This window comes from Solanum dulcamara, chromosome 9, assembly GCF_947179165.1.
Source record: "Solanum dulcamara chromosome 9, daSolDulc1.2, whole genome shotgun sequence".
NCBI lineage: Eukaryota > Viridiplantae > Streptophyta > Magnoliopsida > Solanales > Solanaceae > Solanum > Solanum dulcamara.
This window is the reverse complement of record NC_077245.1, coordinates 4,913,954-4,934,583: the sequence shown is the minus strand read 5'-3', so window position 1 is coordinate 4,934,583 and position 20,630 is coordinate 4,913,954. Positions and strand designations below refer to the sequence as shown.

The following is a 20,630-nucleotide window of genomic DNA, read 5'->3' as shown; positions in this document are numbered from 1 at the left end:
TTGGGTCCTTGATTGCTTCTGCATAGCTTGTGGGTTCTCTCACAGTGGAAGTAGCAGTAATAAAACACTGATAAGAGGGTGAGAGATGAGAATAACTCACACAGTTGGATAGGGGATATTGAACATTCTGCTGTGCAGTTAAGGAAACAAAATCCTTCAGCCATATAGGAGGTTGTTTAGCTCTTATAGATCTTCTAGACACAGCAGCTTCAGGTCTTTCAGAGCAAGTGCCATCAGGTTCAGCTTGTGGCACATCCTCATATTCAGGTTGCTGCATATAGTCATGAGCCCCACCATCAAATATAGGTGTATTATAGGGTCCCCAAATATCAGCATGTATCAATTCAAAACAACTACTGCTTTTGATAGTACTGGAAGGAAAACCAGGTCTGGTTTGTTTTGCAAAAGGACAGACTAAACATTTGATCACCTTACACATACTTTCTTTATTCACATTGAACATCTTAGTAAGAACAGATGAGGACACATGTCCTAGTCTTTGATGCCATAGTTCCATGTCTGACTTCTTTCTAGGTGAGTGAGTAGTGTCAACAGCATGAGCAGAGTCTCTATTATTAGTTGAGTGACATTGGTTGAGTTGTCTCCACAGGAGATACAGGCCTCTTTATTCTCTACCAACTTCCTTCACCTTTCCAGTGTAAAGTTCCTGGAAAACACAAAAATCAGGAAAGAAAGAGACTGAGCAGCCTATTTCCTTTGTTATTTTGCTGACAGACATCAAGTTGTACTTGAACTCTGGTATATGGAATACATTAGTGATTACACTTCTAGCTGACAAACTACAGGAACCAATATGAGTTACTTGTGTGCTACCCCCATCTGGCAAGTATACATCCTTAGGACTGTCAAGCTTTAGCACAGACTCCTTTTGCAGCATATCAAGTTTAGAAACCATATGGTTTGTTGCACCTGTATCTATAATCCACACATCACTGTTTTCAGTAACAAATAGGGTTGTACCTGCAGTGTTTGCCTTATTATAGTCAGAAGTGTTAGTTCTTGATCCTGATTGTTGACTCATCATCTTGAGAATGTGTTCATATTGATCTTTTGTGAATGTGCAGCCTTGAAGTAATTGTTTGACATCCTTCTCAGCTTGAGTTATTTTTACATTGGAGTTAGAAGATTCAACTGACCCTCTATCTGTAAGATGCTGAGTTGTGATATTCCTGTCCCACACTGAGTTATCGATTATATTTGTATTCAAGCCATATGAGAAATTAGCCTTAGCTGAAGCTGATTGATGTGTTTGACTGGCCAAGTCACTGGTATCTGCATAAGCAATGTTTGCACTTTGGATCTTCCTCTTGGACTTAAAGTCTAGAGGATATCCAACCACCTTGTAGCATGATTCTTTAGTATGACCTCTACACTTGCAAAAATCACATATTAGCAGTGTATTCTTCTTGAACCTGTTACTGACACCTGAGCTACTGCCACCTCTGGAATACATTGCAGCTGAGTCTATGATGGAAGAATGTAGTCCCAAGTTATTGATGCCTGTAACAACAGATTTTTGGCTCTCATCTCCTACTATCATAGCATATGCTTGATTTATAGTTGGCAGAGGATCTATCATGAGTATCTGACTCCTAGCCTGATGATATGTGTCATTCAATCCCATGAGGAATTGATATAGTTTTTGTCTATTCATGTGAGCTACAAATCCTTTGGACTTCTCACAGTTGCAGCAAGGTAAGGGCACTAATACTTCGAACTCATCCCACAATGCTTTCAACTTTATATAATACACTGATACAGAGGAAGTACCTTGCTGTAATGAGGTAATTTCTTTGTGTAGGCTGTAAGTTCTTGATCCATCAACCCTATCAAATCTCTCTTGCAGATCAGTCCATACACTTGAGGCACTTGAGGCAAACGCAATTCCACTAAGCAAACTCTTTGACACTGAGTTCATCAACCACGACAACACAATAGCATTCACCCGTTCCCACTGTCCCCACAGTTCTTCAACATACATCTCTTTTCTGCATGTTCCATCCACTAATCCTAGCTTATTTCTCCCTAACAAGGCAAGTTTAATCGATCTATTCCACAAGGTGTAGTTTTCCACACCTTGCAGCTGAAATGAAACGAGACTAATTCCACTCGCATCCGTAGGGCTAAGGAATAGAGGGTGATTGTAGTCAATACCTTGCCCAATGTTGTTTGTAGAGCTTGTAGACACAGGTACACCAACTCTCTGCATATCGAACTGATTTTGATTGAGATTTTGACCTAGATCTGGAATTGTGGCTTCAACAGGCATTGTTTCTCCAACTTTTCCTTTTGAGTTTTATTGCGAAAAAAACACTTGTTGTTTGCAGACTTCAGCTTCACTGGAACTTAGATCCACAAAATAGAGTTTTTGATCGGACAAATCTTTGACTCTTGTCTAGAGTCTATGATTCAGCTAAGAACACTTTTCACAGTGTTCCAACGCTCTGATACCATGAACTATTCTGAGAATAAGTGCACAGATACACATACACAGTGAAGAATGAGGATGAAGAAGAAGAGGAGAAGATGAGAAGAAGAGAGAAGAAGAGAGCTCAGAGTGGCCTTTTCATTTTGGGGCTGAAATGCCCTAAATCCAGTTACAAGATATTATTGGCTATATATATACATAGCTAACTAAGTAGTAACTAACTAACTAATTCAGTTAGTTAGTTCTAACTAGATCACTGTAAATGACTAAATTGTCCCTATCTCTAACTACCTACTCCTTAACTATCTTAACATACTCTTATACATTTCTATAATTTCTCGTGTAATGTTTCTCATTGTGTCTGTATGTAGTATATATACACCCTTGAATTGCTTTCAATTTCTTGCTTTCCAAACATGATATACCATAACTTTTATTATTCATTATATCTTAAAATTAATAGGTAATTAAGATTCATGCAATCAAGCTCAACTAATTTGGGAGTGAGATGTTGTAATAGGATGGATCTAGAAGATTGTGAATATAACTAAATTTAATAGTTTTTGTTCAAATTACGTAGATATATATTGAGAAATCTAATAAATTTTTATATATAAATTCAATCATTCTTATATTAAAAAATCAATGATCGTTATAAAAGTATTTGAGTCTCTCACATCAATTAAAGGATGAGGGATTTGATTTCTTTACGTGACTTTGTCCAAAAGTGTGCCACACGAAATGAAACACCAAAAGTAGTAAGTACTCATAGTTCTTTTTTTTTTAATTTATAATTTTCTTATAATACGCTACTCTTATTTGATAGGTACTTGATAAGCAATTAGTGCATAATTAGGTAAAAGGGGGGGGGGGGGGGGGGACAAAAGATAAAAAAGATAAAGAAATTTGTCGCTTTTATTTTTCTTTCCCAAAAGTAATCTTTTTGAGAAATAATTCAATAAGCTGTGTCATATCATTACTCGATAAAGGGATTGTGGTTAGATGCGTGGAGCAAAGGAATTGTGGTTATAATTATTATTTTTAACAATATTCATATTAGAGTTTGATTAAATTTAAAATTATACATTACAAGATTTATTTATGAAAATCGCCATGCCTCTAATAGGATTTTTCATTCTCAAAAACATAAAGTCGAGAATTCTAATTAAGAACGAAGGAATCTCATTCATCCACCATCACAATACACATTAATTACAAATTTTCTTTATTAAAGCATTAGAAGTATCTTGAACGCAATCATTAATTTCTTGAAATCCTTTTTTTCAAAGTGGATTTTACTATACAAAACCAGCACTTTAATAATACGCACTGAAAGTTGGAGAAAAAAAAATACGTACTGAAAATTTATTGCACCTTTCATCTTTAGTACAAAGAATAGACACATTATTTATTTTCTACTAATAACTTTGTAGAAATAAATAATAAAAGAACAATTATTAATTTAGAAGAACAGTCCTTTCTACGAAGTTAGCTCATAAAGAAATTATTAATAATTGTTTAAAAGGAAAAATATACGTGAATTTGTAAAAGATGTGTTAATTTTTTAATAATTTGATATAAATATTGTGTGTGAATAATTTAATATAAATATCGTGTTTTTATTATATTTATAAAAACGAATATAATATATGAAAATATAAGATGGAGACAGTCGAGTTACGTAATTCTTTAGGCAAAGAGATGTGTTGTTTAGGGAAAAGGAGGAAACGCATGAATGCACCAAAAGTATGAGGGACATATCATAACAGAATTTTATATTTTATCGTTAATCTTATCAAAATGTCGTTCGTTAGTTTTCTAAAGTATTTTTTTTTCTATAAAAAAGCAAGAAGGCATTATACTTATTCTGTTCAAATATTCCTGTTTTTGTTTTCTAGAGCATAAACTAACTAGTCATCTCACTTTCTGAAGAAGTATCAAAACAACAATAATAACTATAATATATTTAATGTACTTTTATAAGAGAAATCTTGATAAGATGATATGAACGCACAAAAACAAATTTATAGGTAAAATTTCGCACATAAATTAGTGGTCTTTTCATAGATATTTAATATATTTTTTTCTAAAATTAGTAAAGTATTATCTAAAGAACTAGGGATTAATTTTTATTAAATACATTTTTTTTCTTTTTTTAAATAGTGCATTTATGTTTAAAAAAATTCTAAATTCGTCTGTGAAACTCAATCTCAAAAACAAATCCACGTGGTTGATTAGGGGCGTTAACTTTTTAAAAAAATAACCATATTTGTTTGATTCATGTGGTCAGCCTGCCCCTTAGGCTCTTCAGCGTGCGACCCAAGTGTGAGTCTTGGCTAGCTGTTACGTGTCATTTTCGTTTTTAGATGATAATTTCAAAAAACAAAATGCAAAATATATATATGTGGCAGGTTTCGAACGGGCAACATGCAAAACAGTGCCCAAATCATTGATATTAAAGAGCGCGCTTCATTCAATTGTGCCATTTAATTCATTTTTATATGTTAGGATTTAGGGATCGTTTACAAGTTATGATGAAATTAGTTATGATGAAATTAGTTGTGTTGAGGATAGTTTTTATTGCTTGTTTGGTTTGTCATATTCAAAATTATTCTCATTGCATAAATCTAAGAATAAGTTGTTCGTTTATAAAAATATCATCCACCTTATTTAATTTTTTTCATTTACTTAGCAAGCTTTTAATTATTCATTCTTAAAAATAAAATTTTCATCTTATTTAACTAAAATATTTTTGTGTATACATTTTCATGATTGTGCCGTGTGTTTTTAAAATTAAACTTTCATCTTATTTGGCTTAAAAATAAAACTTCCATCTTATTTAGCTTAAAAATAAAACTTCCATCTTATTTAACTTTAAATAAAATTTGCATGTTATTTTACTTAAAAATAAAGCTTTCATCGTATTTAGCTTAAAAATAAAATTTTCATCTAATTTAGTTTTAAAATAAAACTTTCATTTTAAGTTTATTAAAGTAAAATAAATTTTATTATTAAAATTATCTACATTTTAAAGTTATTTATATTTTAATTGATATATAAAATATAATTTTAAAGTGAGTAATAAACTATTTAATTAAAATATGTAATTTAGTAGTGAACTGAATATTTTAGGAGAAATTAAAATATAAATAAATATAAGAATTAGACAAATAAATTCAACTTATAATATATTCATAAATGGAAATTTTATTTATAAAATATAATTTTTAATAGAAAAATATATTATCATAAAACAACGATTAATTAAGTTTGTGAATGTTATTGTAAATGTTGTTAAAAAATATGTTAATATACATTAATGTAAAAAGTGGTATATAGAAGAGAGTTAGACAAATAAATTCAACTTATAATATATTCATAAATAGAAATTTTATTTATAAAATATAATTTTTTTAATAAAAAAATATATTATCATAAAAACAATGATTAATTAAGTTTGTGAATGTTATTATAAATATTGTTAAAAATTATGTTAATATACATTAATGTAAAAAGTGGTATATAAAAGAGAATTTAAGAGGATATTTTAGTTATTTAATTTTTAGTTATTTAATATACCTTATCTCAAGATAAGTTATTGTGAGATTACTATTCCATCCCCAGGAACGGATAACTTATCCCAATACTAATTATTAATCCTGAAATAAATTATTCATCATTTGCAACCAAACGAGGAATTAAAAGACACTTAAAAATTATTCTGAAATTAACCTCTTTTATCCATCACATCAAACGACCCTCGGGGTATTAGTTTTGGAAAAATCCTTTAGAACAAAAGAATTTGGCCAAAATGGCCCAAATGGTTATTCACAGTATAAACTGGTTTTCTTTTGGACATTTTAATACTTTTTTTTATAAATACATATCATATAAAAGGAAAAATAAGATAAATAAATTAAAATAGATAAAATAATAGAGGAAGTTGAAGAAGAAGAGCAAACAGATTACCATATTTTTAATATTTTAAGTTGATTTTTAGAACTATTTTTATAAATACATAACATATATATATATATAAACAAATAAATTAATATGGATAAAATAATAGAGGAAGTTGAAGGAGGCAAACAGGTCACCATATTTAATATTTTAAATTGATTTTTAGTACTATTTTTATAAATACATAACATATATATAAAAAATAAAAAATAATATGGATAAAATAATAAAGGAAGTTGAAGGAGAAAGACAAACCAATCAACTTATCGGCGGACCCTAAATTCCTCAACATTCACACCTATATTATAAAGTAATATAAATTATATGTCGTTAACTTCTCAACGAGTCAAAGCTCATAATATAATAAATCAAAATTAAGTATTTTCTCAATATCTATTTTTGTATAAGAAAAATATCTTATCAATATCATTCTTTTCTTCCCCCCTAATCGACAAACTATACCACAAATATGTAACAATTATTAATTATGTAAGCAATTTCCATTGAGACACACCACCCTAATACTATTATATAAATAATATTCCCATTTTTTGATTAACAATATACGTTTACATTTAATATACACACACAACCTCTACACACCACACACTCATGAGATGCAGGATGATGATGATAATAATAATAACAACAACGATGATGATGATGATGATGATGATGATGATGATGCTGATGATGATGATGATAATAATAATATTTCATTAATTTTTTTTATTTCTCATATTTTCACACTAAATAATGAAAGCAATAAATGAAATAAGAACAACAAACTCAAATAATGATAAACAAATAGATACATAAGAGAGATATTTAAGACCCAAATTAAGTGTTACTTAAATTTAAAAAGTAAAAAAAAATTACATGTGAGAAGTATCAAATATACCCTTGAAATTTGCGAAAGGATCAAATATATCCATGCATGAATTTTATTTAATAAAAAATTAAAATAAATAAATTAAAAATTATTTTTTTCACATTCGTTAGTCAAAAGATCTATATTTGAACTATTATGTAATTGTAGAGGTACATGTGAGCCTTTTTTTAATGAGAGATATTTCTAAAATCATCCTGAATGTAATTAGCATATTTTTTAGTGTCATGTCATATTTTTTAATACAAAATATTAAAATTCAAGTGAAATTTACTTTCTAGTTAAATTGGTCAAAATTGAAAGACTTTCAAGTGATAATTTTTTTTAAAAAAGACTTTCGTGTGATATATTTTAAAATTGAATGACTTTTTGATTTAAAATAAATAAATCAAATTACATGATAATTTTTAGAGTTAGATGACTTTTATAGAATAATAATAAAATAAATTATGTGATAAATTCAAAATTATATGACAACAATATCCAAAAATATCTTAAAGAAATATGATTTATATATAATAAAATTAATTTCAAAGTTTCGTAAAAAAAAAAGAGAAGAAGAAGATGAAGTGAAATAATCCCCTCATACAACTAATGATAGTTGACTCATTTAGCATAAATTTTTTCATTGCACTTACTTTTAGAATTTTGAAAATAGTAACTTTATTTTGGAGGCAAAAGGTTAGTATTTGTCTTTCTATCTTCTTGGCCAAATTTTTTGGGCCATTTAGCATTACTCATTAGTTTTGAGTATTTAATAAAGTTTTCAGACGAGGCACGTCACATTGCTTCGACTGACGTACATATATCTTTAGTGGTGCTCATTGCCTTCAAATTATAAGTCGTCTTTGTGCAGCCATATTTTTACTTTGCTAAAGAAATTATCTTTGATAGGTCATCAATTCAAGTGAAATATATCAAATTAATCACTAGTAAAAAAGAAAATATAATCGTGAAGTACCAATATTTTAATAGTGGCGAAGTTTGTTTTGTGCTTTTTCACGAAAAAAACAAAAACAAAAATAAAAGAAGAGGTTCGGATTCTTTCGTTCTATCTAAAGAGGAATGTTATTTTGAGGCACCTTTTAATAGAACTCGTTTAGAATATTCACAGTAAGTTTAAAACAATATCAATTAGGAACCAGTCTTATCTTTGTAAAAAATATTTTTTTCAAAATGCTTCCTAAAAGAAATTCTCCAAAGGCTTTTCGAATAAATTGTTCAAACAGACCCATCATGTCATGACAGCAACCAAAGTATACGTACATCTTTTCTTTTGATTTTTTATCTCTTCTAATCGGTTCAGATTTACATCATGTAAGACTCGATAAAAAAAAATACATTCTATCAAAAAAAATTGTTTCCAAAATGCAAACTCTAAATATCTAATTAAAGATGAATAGAACATATATGTCTATCCACATTCCTTAGGGGTAGATGTGTATTTCGCTCTAAGGGAAAAGTATGATAGTAATAGGAAAAGGAAAGAAGGATAAGGACATCTATAAGGTAATGCATACTTTATCTTAATTAAGCTTTATATTAATTAATGTATTAAGTTGTCACCACACCATTTGTTAGTTATTATCATTGATTTTTTTATAAGAAAGTTATCTTCAATCAAATCAAGTTCTAACATATATTGTTGCTAATTATGTGTTAGGTTAATTAGGAATTAACAAATTAAATCAACCAATAAACCTTAAGATCATTTTCTCATTTAGAATGATTGCACTCCTTCTAAATTTTGATTAGTTCTTTTTTCCAACAATACATTAGTGCCACGCAAAAGGACATAGAACATAGCTATTTGGCCAAATCCATCGATAGCCCCTTAAAGTTGGCATCAAATTTCACTTAAACATTTTAACTGGACGATGTTCACTTTAGACACCTTATGTAGGGTCCCGCTGTGTCATTTTGACACTTTAAGAGGATCATTTAATGTAAGGTACTGTAATTTTAATCTCTTGTCAAGATGGTGATAGAGAAATATCATGACTTTGGCACGGTCTTGACTAGATGTCGAATTGTCATCTTTGATGGTGTCTGCCAGACCCATCGATTGTAGATGTATTTCGGCATCTAGTGCCATGATGAGTAGCCTTTTCCAGATATGTCAAGAGCAAAAAATTCAAGTTTAGAAATATAAGACATTTTAAGAAAATAAAATTCTTACCCCTTTTGTTGCCTTCTTAAAAATATAGTTCAAAGCGATGGAGGCTTGTGCTGATAACGTATTATAAAATAAACTAACTTAGCAATTTTAAAAGAAGAAAATAAGAGAAAGAAAGAGGAAAAGAAGATGAGAGAAACGTATGTATCTGTGTGTATATTTTCAATTCCAAAGCATGACATTTTATAGCCAACCATGAGAGAAAAAAAACAAGTGGGCAAGCTATCCACTTTAAGTGGGCCCCACTTACAAAAGAGACATTCGCTAAATATATTATAATAAATAAAAAGATTATGAATTATTGGTATTATCATAGCTCGAGAATGATGTCATGTTTACAAGAGAACATGATATCTCATTTTCCCTTCCATGCAAGGGTAGGGTAAAAAGCTGAGGATATTATTTAAGTATTGCCACGTGTCTGAAATTTGAGGTTAAACTCGAGGTTGATTGGTGTCAGGTAATAAGACCATTGCAACCTTGCTCAGACTGAGAAATAAAATGGTGTCGTTGGTGCCATTTGTCTAACTTGGTCATACCATTTTTAGCAAGGGGAACACTCTTTTGTCCCCACATACACATATTTATCCAAGATTGATGAGCAGATGGTTCTATTTTAACCATCAAAATGAAATGGTGGCATCTTAACGCAGCACCATTAGATCATTCAAAGTTTTTTACACCGCTTGTTATAATATGGCCGGCCCGGCTTTGTTATTCTCCTTGTCCATCATGAATTTTTGATCCTGTCCAATCTGATCTTTTATGAAATTACGTTTTGTTAGGCAACATTTTAAATTTTGTCTTTCGCTTAGTTAAAGTGTGGCATTAAAAAAGGTAATTTGTGCAAATTTATTTTCGTTTAAGAGAATAGTTTTGACTTAAATCTTAAATTCAAGATTTTTTGTTGAGAAACAAAATCATATGCGTAGGTTTCATGACTAGACTGACTGTTCCAAGAACACTTATCCAGATGATCTTTGATTTGATTAAAAGATAATTTTAGTTGACTAAATTCTATTAGTTGAATGAAATTAAATCTTACAAAATCATATTGATTTAGAATAAACGAGTTAATTATTTAACCCGCGAAAAAAATCCAAAATATGATAACACGCAAAAAAAATAATCCAAAACTTGATCTTAATAAATCACAATTCCATAACAATGGGAAAGTAATAGAGAATATGGAAAATTGAATGGCTTGAATGAAAAGCCTAATGAGACTAATTTATGCAAATGCTCAAAATTTTTTACTAAAATGAGTCAATTCTTGCAACCCATAAACAATAGATCCAAAATGTTTTTGTTTCCACAGCATTGAAATTTGACTATATCCGAATTCGCGTAAGTCCATTCGAAAACGCTCTCTGTACCCAACTCGAACCAAACCTCTGCTTCCTGCGGTTCAAGGAGCAGAGCCATTCACATCAGTGGTAATAGATCCAAAATCTTGCAAACTCAGAAGCACAAACCTGCCGTTTTGCTCAATCACCATATCCAACAACAGGAATATGAAGGCCTTCACTTTCTGATCAAAGTAAGTTCAATTTCACTTGCATTTTACATCTCCATTTTCGGATTCTGTCCATATATGTGTGTGTTCGAGTGTTTACACCTTCTTGACCTCAATGAATTTGTGAGTCTTATGAGTTATGTTGATGAAATTTAATGAATTTTAATTGAAATTCAAAAAGTCACATTTCCAATGTTTTTCAAAATATAAATTTAACTTTGTCACATAATAATAATTATTTGTGGAGTGACCCTATGAGAAACCAAATTCTCAACTAAAATAAGACTGTTCAACGTTTCAGTCATGGATTGCCGTATGATAATGGGCCTTTGCTATTTATTGGTAATCTGATACTAGTTGTTAATGTTGTTATGTCGGAAAAAGACGGTTTAAAATTAATTTTATAGAGAAAAAATCAAGTTTAGAAAAAGAAGAGTCGCCACTTAATTTTTTAAAGAAATTAAGAAAACTTAATTTAAAAGACCCTAACAGATTTAAGTCTTAAAAATTCAGAGAAAAAAGTACGAGGTTCTTATTTCCACTTTGAGAAGGTGGTAAGCATTCAAAGTAGCCGCTAATGCGAGGTTATCCGACGATTTGAAAAATTATTTGACTAACTTTTAAAAATATTAATTTAAAAGGAAACGAAGACTTTAGAATTATTTTTTAGAAAAAAAATGATCAAACTTAAACATTGAAAATAATATACTTGTATATAAAAAAAAGTAAAAGTTTATCAAATGACTAAGTAAAGGTAGAAAATTATTTAAAAAGTAAATTAACATGAATTGGTTTATCTTTGGGGGAATCTAATTAAGTTAAAACAAATTAAAATTAATATCTAAGCAAACATAAATAACATAAGTAAAAAATTATTACAACCCGAATCAATATAAATAAACAATAAATAACACATGAAAATATGGCTCGACACTTAGTTTCTGTACTCCTGGACTAAGCTGTTGGGTCATCTGCGTTTTGGACATTAAGCACAATTCCACTATATATCACGGCTGTATATACACTATATATCGGACTGTATATACAGTGCATTATTATTTCTGTATATCGAACTATATACACACTGTATACCACCCGTTTGTTTTCTGTATTTGCTATATATTACTGTATATCATATTGTATATACACTGTATATCAGTGTATAAAATATTATTTTCTTGCATATCAGACTGTATAGATACTATATATCAGTGTATACGACACTGTTTTCCACCTTTATTCCATGTATACAACCGAATATCAATATTCAAATCATGTATATTAGCTTCCTTTTATGTATCAACTTTTCAGCAATTCGAGCAAGATAATGAGAGACTCAAAACTCAATGATATGCAAGGATAGAGTCCAAAGATAGACTCGAATTGATATCACATTAACCAAAATAAAATTACATAAGCATTTACTCATTTTAAGCTAAATCAAGGAATATATCATGATATTTTAAGTTATTAAATTGATGGACATCCTAAAAGTGACCAACAACATGCATATATGTAGACAAAGGAAAGGAAAGAAAAAATATATTCAAGTAATTAAAGAACACGGATTTAATATATATGTTATTCTAGCTCAAATTTTAAAGAAAGAATTAAATCAATTAGGCCATGAAAGTTTTAATTAAATAACAACTTAAAGTATATTTTTGTTATCTAAATCATAATAAAAGAAGAAATTGAAAACATGAAAATCTATATTGTCAAAGAAAACTACTTGAAAAAATAATGAATAAAACTAAGAGCTTTCATGAAATAATCCTAACACATGATAGCTAATTAATCCTAACATATGCTAAATATAAGAAATTTCTATCATTAATCTCATTATTCTTAATACATGCTAACTAAAAAAAAGACTACGAATCAACTAAATATAAAACATGAAATAATTAAATAAAATAAAACTTATTTTTTTATCTCTTCTCGGGCAGCGAGACGGAAGATGACAAGTGGAAGATAACTTCACCACCACCTAAGAGCTTGATGGAACTCCAATCCACTAAAAGAAAAATTAAAAATTTAGACTCGAACCTTCGTGGGTTCGCTGTTATAAGAACATTATTCTTAGCCTAAATTTTGATTTCAATCTCCTATTTTCCTTGAAGAAAAATATAGATTGAAAGCTATAAATTTTCACAACTTTTAGGCTGGGGACAAGAGTCCAAAATCCTAGCCAAGTTAAGAAAATTTCTAACTTTGGAGTGGCTAAAAACCTCTCACTTCTTCCCTCTTGTTAATAAGAATATGAGCCTTTATATAAGCTCCAAAAATCTCAAATTCTTCATCAATTTTAGATGTGGGAGAATGTTTTTTTTAAAAAAAACTAAAAATTTTAAAAATACAAATTATAATTAAACTAACCTAACTAACATTGTATTTAGTAAAAAATAAAATGTTTTGAGATAATTTTTGAATAACCACATAAATAGTAATCAAAGATATAGTTATATAGAAATATGTATATTATAATAAAATTTATAAAAAGATAAAAATAGTTAAGAATAACATGAAAATATTTTTGTTTTTTATAAAAGTCAATTATTTTCAAAATGTTCAAAATTTAAAGAAACTCGATAGCTACTTTGCATTGTGGATGGTCAAAATTGGATGTTAAGAAATGTTATAAATGCATATTATCTGTTTGATGAAAGTTCAGGTGATAATACGAGTTCTAAGAATCAATATGCTCTGTTGACAACTGAATCCTTTGCAGTACTATAGTAACCATCATGGAACTTATGCTATATGGTGTTCTGAAGGTAAATGCAGAAAACAGAAACAGTAAAATGAAGAAGAAGAGAAAAACTATTCTTAGAAAACTTTCATCCTTCATTGATTGAATGAGTTAACTTGTACAAGGGAAGATATGTTGTATATATAACTCTTCCTTCTTAGTTAGTAACTAATTCTTTCTAACTAATTAACTAAAGATTGTTACAAGTTGTTATAACTAACTTCCATAACTGACCATTCTACCCTCACACTCTAACTAACTCTTAATAACATTATCATATCACAACACTCCCCTTCAAGCTAGGAAGTGCAAAAATGTTTAAAACTCCTAGCTTGGATAAAAGATGTTCATGTTGTGGTCTAGACAACCCTTTTGTTAGTATGTCAATCGGTTGTTCTATAGTAGAAAGATAGTTCACTTTGATTAGCTCTTGTTGTCTTCTTTCTCTTATAAAATGACAATCTATTTCTATGTGTTTGGTCCTCTCATGGAACACTAGATTTGCTGCAATCTGGTTAGCAGCCTTGCTATCACAATACACTTGAACTGGCACTTGTATTTCACCATCAACTTATTTTAACATCCCTAGAAGCCATACTAATTCAGATACAGTCGAGGCAACACTTCTATATTCAACCTCTGCTGAACTCCTTGACACAGTGGTCTATTTTTTTGCTTTCCAAGACATCATGGAATTACCAAGATTTATCATGTAACCTGTTACAGATCTTTTGGTAAGTGGACATGAAGCCCAGTCGACATCACAAAATACAGTCAGCAAATTATCTACACCACTTGATAGTAACAACCCTTGTCCAGGTTGTCTTTTTAGGTATCTGACTATTCTTAATGCAGCATCCATATGAGACTTCTTAGGCTGCTGTAAGAACTGAATCAATGTTTGAGTACTAAAGGCTATATCAGGTCTTGTTATTTGTAGATATAATAGCTTTCCTATCAACCTTTGATACATTGTTTGATCTACCAAAGGATCATCTGAGACTTTTTTGGTTCTGTTTATTTGCTCGTCATATTTCTTAAACACATCCATCTGATGAATATGCCATTTCCTAGATGCTGCAAGTGCCACTATAGATCTCACCGTAACCATCTTAACCACAGGGGAAAATGTTTCCTTATAATCTATGCCTTCTTGTTGACTATAGCCTTTAGCAACCAACCTGGTCTTGAATCTCTCTATTTCTCCTGTTGACTTATACTTAAACCTTATAGATCCATCTACAACCAATAGGTTTCTTACCTTATGGCAGCTCAGTAACCTCCCATGTCTTGTTGTTTTCAAGGGCTTGAATTTCAGCTTGCATAGCATCTACCCATCTTTTGTCCTTCATAGCCTTTGCATAGGTGGTAGGTTCTTTATGATGGAAGTTGCTGCAATATAACACTGATAAGCAGAAGATAAGTGTGCATAGCTCATGTATTTTCCATTGGATATTGAACTTCCTTATTAATGTTAAGAGACACAAAGTCTTTCAACCAAGTAGGAGTATGATTTGTCCTGCTAGACCTCATGATAGGAGGTGGACTTGACCTTTCTTGAGTAGTGGGAACTAATGCTTCAACAACTGAAGGAGTAGGCTCATAATCATCTTCAATCCAGTTATGCTCCAGTTCAATACCTGTAGGTTCAACTAATGTAGGATCCAGTGATACAGTTGGTACTTGAGCAGGAATGCTAGACTCAGAAACTGATTAAGTAAATTCTGAAAATAGTACCTCTGAGCCTGGCACTGTGTCTGTAAACACTGGTTGTGGCTTAGAATTGTGGAACTAAGAGAAAGGGAACATGTTCTCTTTGAATATAACATCTCTACTTATAAAAAATTATCTAGTAGATAAATCAAACAAAACATAACCCTTCTGCACCTCTGAGTAGCCCATATGGACTGTTGATGTGGATTTGGGCATCATTTTATTATGCTCAGTAAGATTTGTGGCAAAGCAAAAACATCCAATGGTTCTTAAGTAAGCCAGAACAGGCTTGGAACCATAAAGTCTTTCATAATGAGTTTGATAATGAAGTACACTACTAGGTAACCTATTAATGAGGTAGGCTGCTGCAAGTACATAATGACCCCAAAACTTCAAAGGAATTTTAGCCTGAAATCTTAGTGCTCTTGTCACCTCAAGCAAATGTCTATGTTTTCTCTCTGCCACTTCATTCTACTATGGAGTGTATGGACAAGTTCTTTGATGAATGATTCCCAACTCATTGAACATAGTGTCACACACTGAATTGGCAAATTATGTACCATTATCAGACCTAATTACCTTAATAGACCTTTCAAATTGAGTTTTGACATATTAAAGATATACTTTAAGAGAGACACACACATCAGACTTATTTTTCAGCAAAACAACCAAGTCATTCTTGAAAAATCATCTACAACTATAAGGAAGTATTTGTTGCCATCAAAAGTAGGAGTATTATAAGGACCCCACAAATTAACATGTATCAAATCAAAGCATTCACAACTTTTGATACTACTAGAAGGAAATACAAGTCTTGTCTGTTTAGTATAAGGACAGACTAAGCACTGAGAAACCTTACACATGCTTTGTTTGTTCATAGAAAATATCCTAGTGAGTATTATAGAAGACACATGGCCTAATCTTTGATGCCACAATTTCATATCTTGTTCTTTAACTGACTGTACTTGATTAACAGCTACTGCAGACTTCTCTTCATCACAATCAGCCTTGTAAATCAACATTTTCAATAGCAGATATAGGCCACCTTCTTCTTTATCAACTTCCTTCACCTTTCCACTGTAAAGCTCCTGGAAAATATAAAAATCAAGGAAGAAGGAAACTAAGCATCCTAGTTCCTTTGTGATCTTGCTTAGAGACATCAAGTTATACTTGAAATATGTGAATGAAATATATTTGTAATGACACTTCCAGCTGACAAGTTACAAGAATCAATATGAATGACTTGAGTAGTACCACCATTTGGTAAGAATACATCTTTGGGAATGTCAGGTTTTGTTACAGAATTTTTGGCCAACATATCCAGTGTAGATACCATATGATTTGTTGCTCCAGTATCTATAATCCAAACCTCACTGTTTTCAGATACAAATAAAGCTTTACCTTCTATATTTGCAGAGGATTCTATCTTTTGATTAAGCATCTTAAGAATATGATCATATTGCTCCTTTGAGAATGTACATCCCTGAAGTAGTTGTTTCACTTCCCTTTCAGCTTGACTCACCTGCTTGTTTCTGAATACCTCAGCTATCTCAACTGCATTCCCAGCACTATAAGTATGATGAGCATGTTTACCTTTACCTTCAGGTACAGGAACATTAGTGTTCATGCCATAAGAAAAGTTAGCTTGCCCAGACTGAGTTGGACTATGATAGCTGGTGTCATTTGCATTGTAGGTTGAGTTTCCATTAGAAATTTTCTTTTTAGATTTAAAATCTGGAGGATATCCTACTATCTTCTAACAGAATTTCTTACTATGTCCTTTGCATTTACAAAAGTCACACACCAATATAGAGTTCCTTTTGAACCTTTAAGATACTCCTGAACTGCTACCAATCTTTGAGTACATAGCAAGAGGATCCATACTTCCTGAGTTCAACCTAATACTATTACTCACAATAGTCATTCCTAGACTGTTAGAGCTAGTGACAATAGCCCTCTGACTTTCATCTCCTACTATCAAGGCATATGCATGATTGATAGTTGGCAAATGATCAATCATTAGAATTTAACTCCTAGGTTGTTTATATGACTCATTTAAGCCCATTAAGAACTGATAGATCTTCTGTTTATTGAGCTACAAAGTTTTTGGAATTTTCACAGTTACAACAAGGAGATGAAACCAAAACTTTAAACTTATCCCACAAGGTTTTGAGCCTGGTGTAATAAGCAGAAACTGAAGTTGTACCCTGCTGCAGATATGCAATATCTTTGTGTAGACTATAGGTTCGAGATCCATATATCTTATCAAATCTCTCTTTCAAGTCATTCCAAACATCTAGTGCACTAGATGCAAATGCAATACCACTCAATAAACTCTTAGAAACTTAATTCATCAACGAAGTTAGAATAATTGCATTCACTCTTTCCTATTGTCCTCATAGTTCTTCACCATACAACTCTTTCCTGCATGAACCATCAACTAATCCAAACTTATTTCTTCCTAATAAGGTTAGTTTAATCGATAGATTCCACAAGGTACAGTTCTCAATTCCAAGCAATTGAAAAGAGATAAGACTAACTCCACTTACATCAGTAGGACTAAGAAAAAGATGGTGATTATAGTCGATACCTTGGCCCGATATAGAATTGCAATTTAGAGATGACGAACCAGTAACTTGTCCATTGTTAGGCATCTCCCCTGCTACATCTTCAATTGCCATTGTTGGATCTTCACAGATCAATCGCAGAAGCAACTTCTCTGTTGTTGAAGGCAGATTCAACCTCTTTGATCTGCTAATCAATTTTTTTTTGGAGTATAACTGAATCGATGAATCTTTAATCAAATTGCTTTTCACAGTAATCACTGTGATAGCTCTGATACCATGAAAGTAAATGCAGAAAACAGAAACAGTAAAATGAAGAAGAAGAGAAAACTATTCTTCATCCTTCATTGATTGAATGAGTTAACTTGTACAAGAGAAGATATGTTGTATATATAGCTCTTCCTTCTTAGTTATTAACTAATTCTTTCTAACTAACTAACTGAAGGTTGTTCCAAGTTGTTATAACTAGCCACCACAACTGACCATGCTACCCTCACACTCTAACTAACTCTTAATAACATCTTCATATCACAACATGTTCCTTATGCTTTGCTATATTCTTGCTTCAAAAAATGATTTGCTCTCCCCCCCCCCCCCCGATTACGTAATTGTGATACTAAGGTTTCGTCGCTAAATGATAGAATAAGAAAATTGGATCTTAAAAATACTTATTTATTCATGTGGAATTATAATGGCGTACTTTAATAGAATCTCAGATTTCAGAAAGAAGTTTAACCATGTGTGGTCGCAGAGAACATTTTGGCAATAGCGGCTGAACCTTTGGTGAAATTGGGAATCCAATGCCTTCACTCATATCGATGATCTCCCTGTTGGGCTTATCCCATTCAAAGCATTGAAGAAGTGAGCCTAGTGCCAATCCAATGACATGAATTGCTAGGTTCTCACCAGGGCAACCCCTCCTTCCTGATCCAAACGGAATAAACTTGCAGCCTTCTTTGACACCTTCAAAGCTGATAAATCTATCAGGATTGAACTTTTCTGGCTCCTCCCATACCTTAGGGTCATGATGTATCCCCCATACATTTATTATCAGAACTTTTCCATGCGGAACTCGATAGCCTGCAACCTTGCACTCTTCTGATGAAACGTGAGGCACAAGTAAAGCCTAAAGGGGCCAAGATTGGTTGAGAAGCATTTATATTCATCTAGGCATATCTATTTATCAAGAAACACCAGCAGTGTGCCAATTTGTGTCGAGCTCCCTGAAGCTTAACATAGTATTAACTCAAGATAACACCAGCAAAGAAAACAATGAAAATAATCTTCATGTACAAGAATAAAAAATAAAACTATAGATGTCTGATGGTCTTACCAACATTAGGTTTCTAATTGTTTCATCTGTGTAGTATTTGGGGTCTGTTTTTTGTAAATCTAACAAGACTTCCATGATAGTTTTCTTCTTCCCTGCAACAACCACTGCTGAATGTAAAAAACCACTGGTCTTTAATCGACGATGCTCATCTATTTCCTTTCGCATAAAGTTATCTCTCTTCTTCTGTAGTTCCATCATCTTTTCCTCAACACTATGCAATCCAAACCACCTCATAAATGGCAAGAAATCCAAAATATTAGCCTTTGGAATAGTGTTTATTGTATCCCTTGATATGTCCTAGAATAGCATAGCTTCTTTCGAGTTCTCTCCATAGTATCTTTTTCCTGCAATCTTTCTTGATATCACGTTGAATGTGAAGTTAAAAAGAGATGATTTCATCTCCACAATTTTTTCCGAACTCTCTATGGAGACTCTAAAAAGTCTACGAATCAGGTAGTTTATTTCATCAGAACGGATGCTTGATAGTGTCTGAATTCTATAGGAAGATAAAACTTCAAGAGTGGAAATTCTTCGAAGATTTCTCCAGTGCTCTCCATAAGAAGACCAAGCGAGGCTAGTGAAATTGTACCCGAAATACTTACCACTGAGAAAATCAGGACGATTGGCAAATATGATGTCATTTTTAGTAAAGCATTCTTCCGCTGCTGAAGGTGATGAAACAAGGAGGACAGGACGTGAGCCAAATTGAAGAAACACTACTGAACCATAACGATTCGAGACTTTGAATAAAGCTCTATGTAAAGGTTTTCCCAATAAGTAGAGATGGCCAATGAAAGGGAGTACTGGAAATGGGCTAGGGGGAAGATTTTGTAGCTTGTGAAGAAAATGATGGCTCATGATATTAAGAACAAAGAACAGAAATGGGAAATACAAATAAAGACTTTCCATGGATGATCAGAATTACAGTATTATGTCCGATAATTATCTAGTTTTATTAGCTTGTATTAAGAACTTTGCAACTTAGACAAGAATAAATAAGTCTTATTATCAAATCTTGGTTTTGCAGTCTAAATTGATCAACAAGAAATCTCTGCAGGCTTGGTATTTGTTTAATCCCTAATAATGTAGGTTAGTTGTAGAAATTTATTGTTTATAGAAAAGTTATCCTTGTAAACAAACATGAAGGAATTAAATACTAACAAAGTAAACATCCACTAAAGAGAACCTTTGAATTTATTTATGCAATGAATGATTGATGACGAATGGCAAAACGCAATATTTCTGGATGTACTCTAATTTAGGTTCATATGGTCCAGT

The 20,630-nt window shown here is 31.5% G+C and overlaps 1 protein-coding gene and 1 pseudogene across 1 annotated transcript; both read right to left on the bottom strand.

Moving 5' to 3' along the window:
* Positions 1 to 10,805: 10,805 nt before the first annotated feature.
* Positions 10,806 to 14,853, bottom strand: LOC129902463 (secreted RxLR effector protein 161-like). The gene is made up of 3 exons (XM_055977704.1): positions 14,467 to 14,853; positions 10,950 to 11,005; positions 10,806 to 10,875 (listed from the first exon to the last, which is right to left on the bottom strand). Exons 1-3 carry the CDS (start codon positions 14,851 to 14,853, stop codon positions 10,806 to 10,808), a joined length of 513 nt encoding a protein of 170 aa, XP_055833679.1.
* A 3,878-nt stretch (positions 14,854 to 18,731) lies between these two features.
* Positions 18,732 to 20,320, bottom strand: LOC129904173 (cytochrome P450 81Q32-like; annotated as a pseudogene).
* Between the last annotated feature and the right edge of the window lie 310 nt (positions 20,321 to 20,630).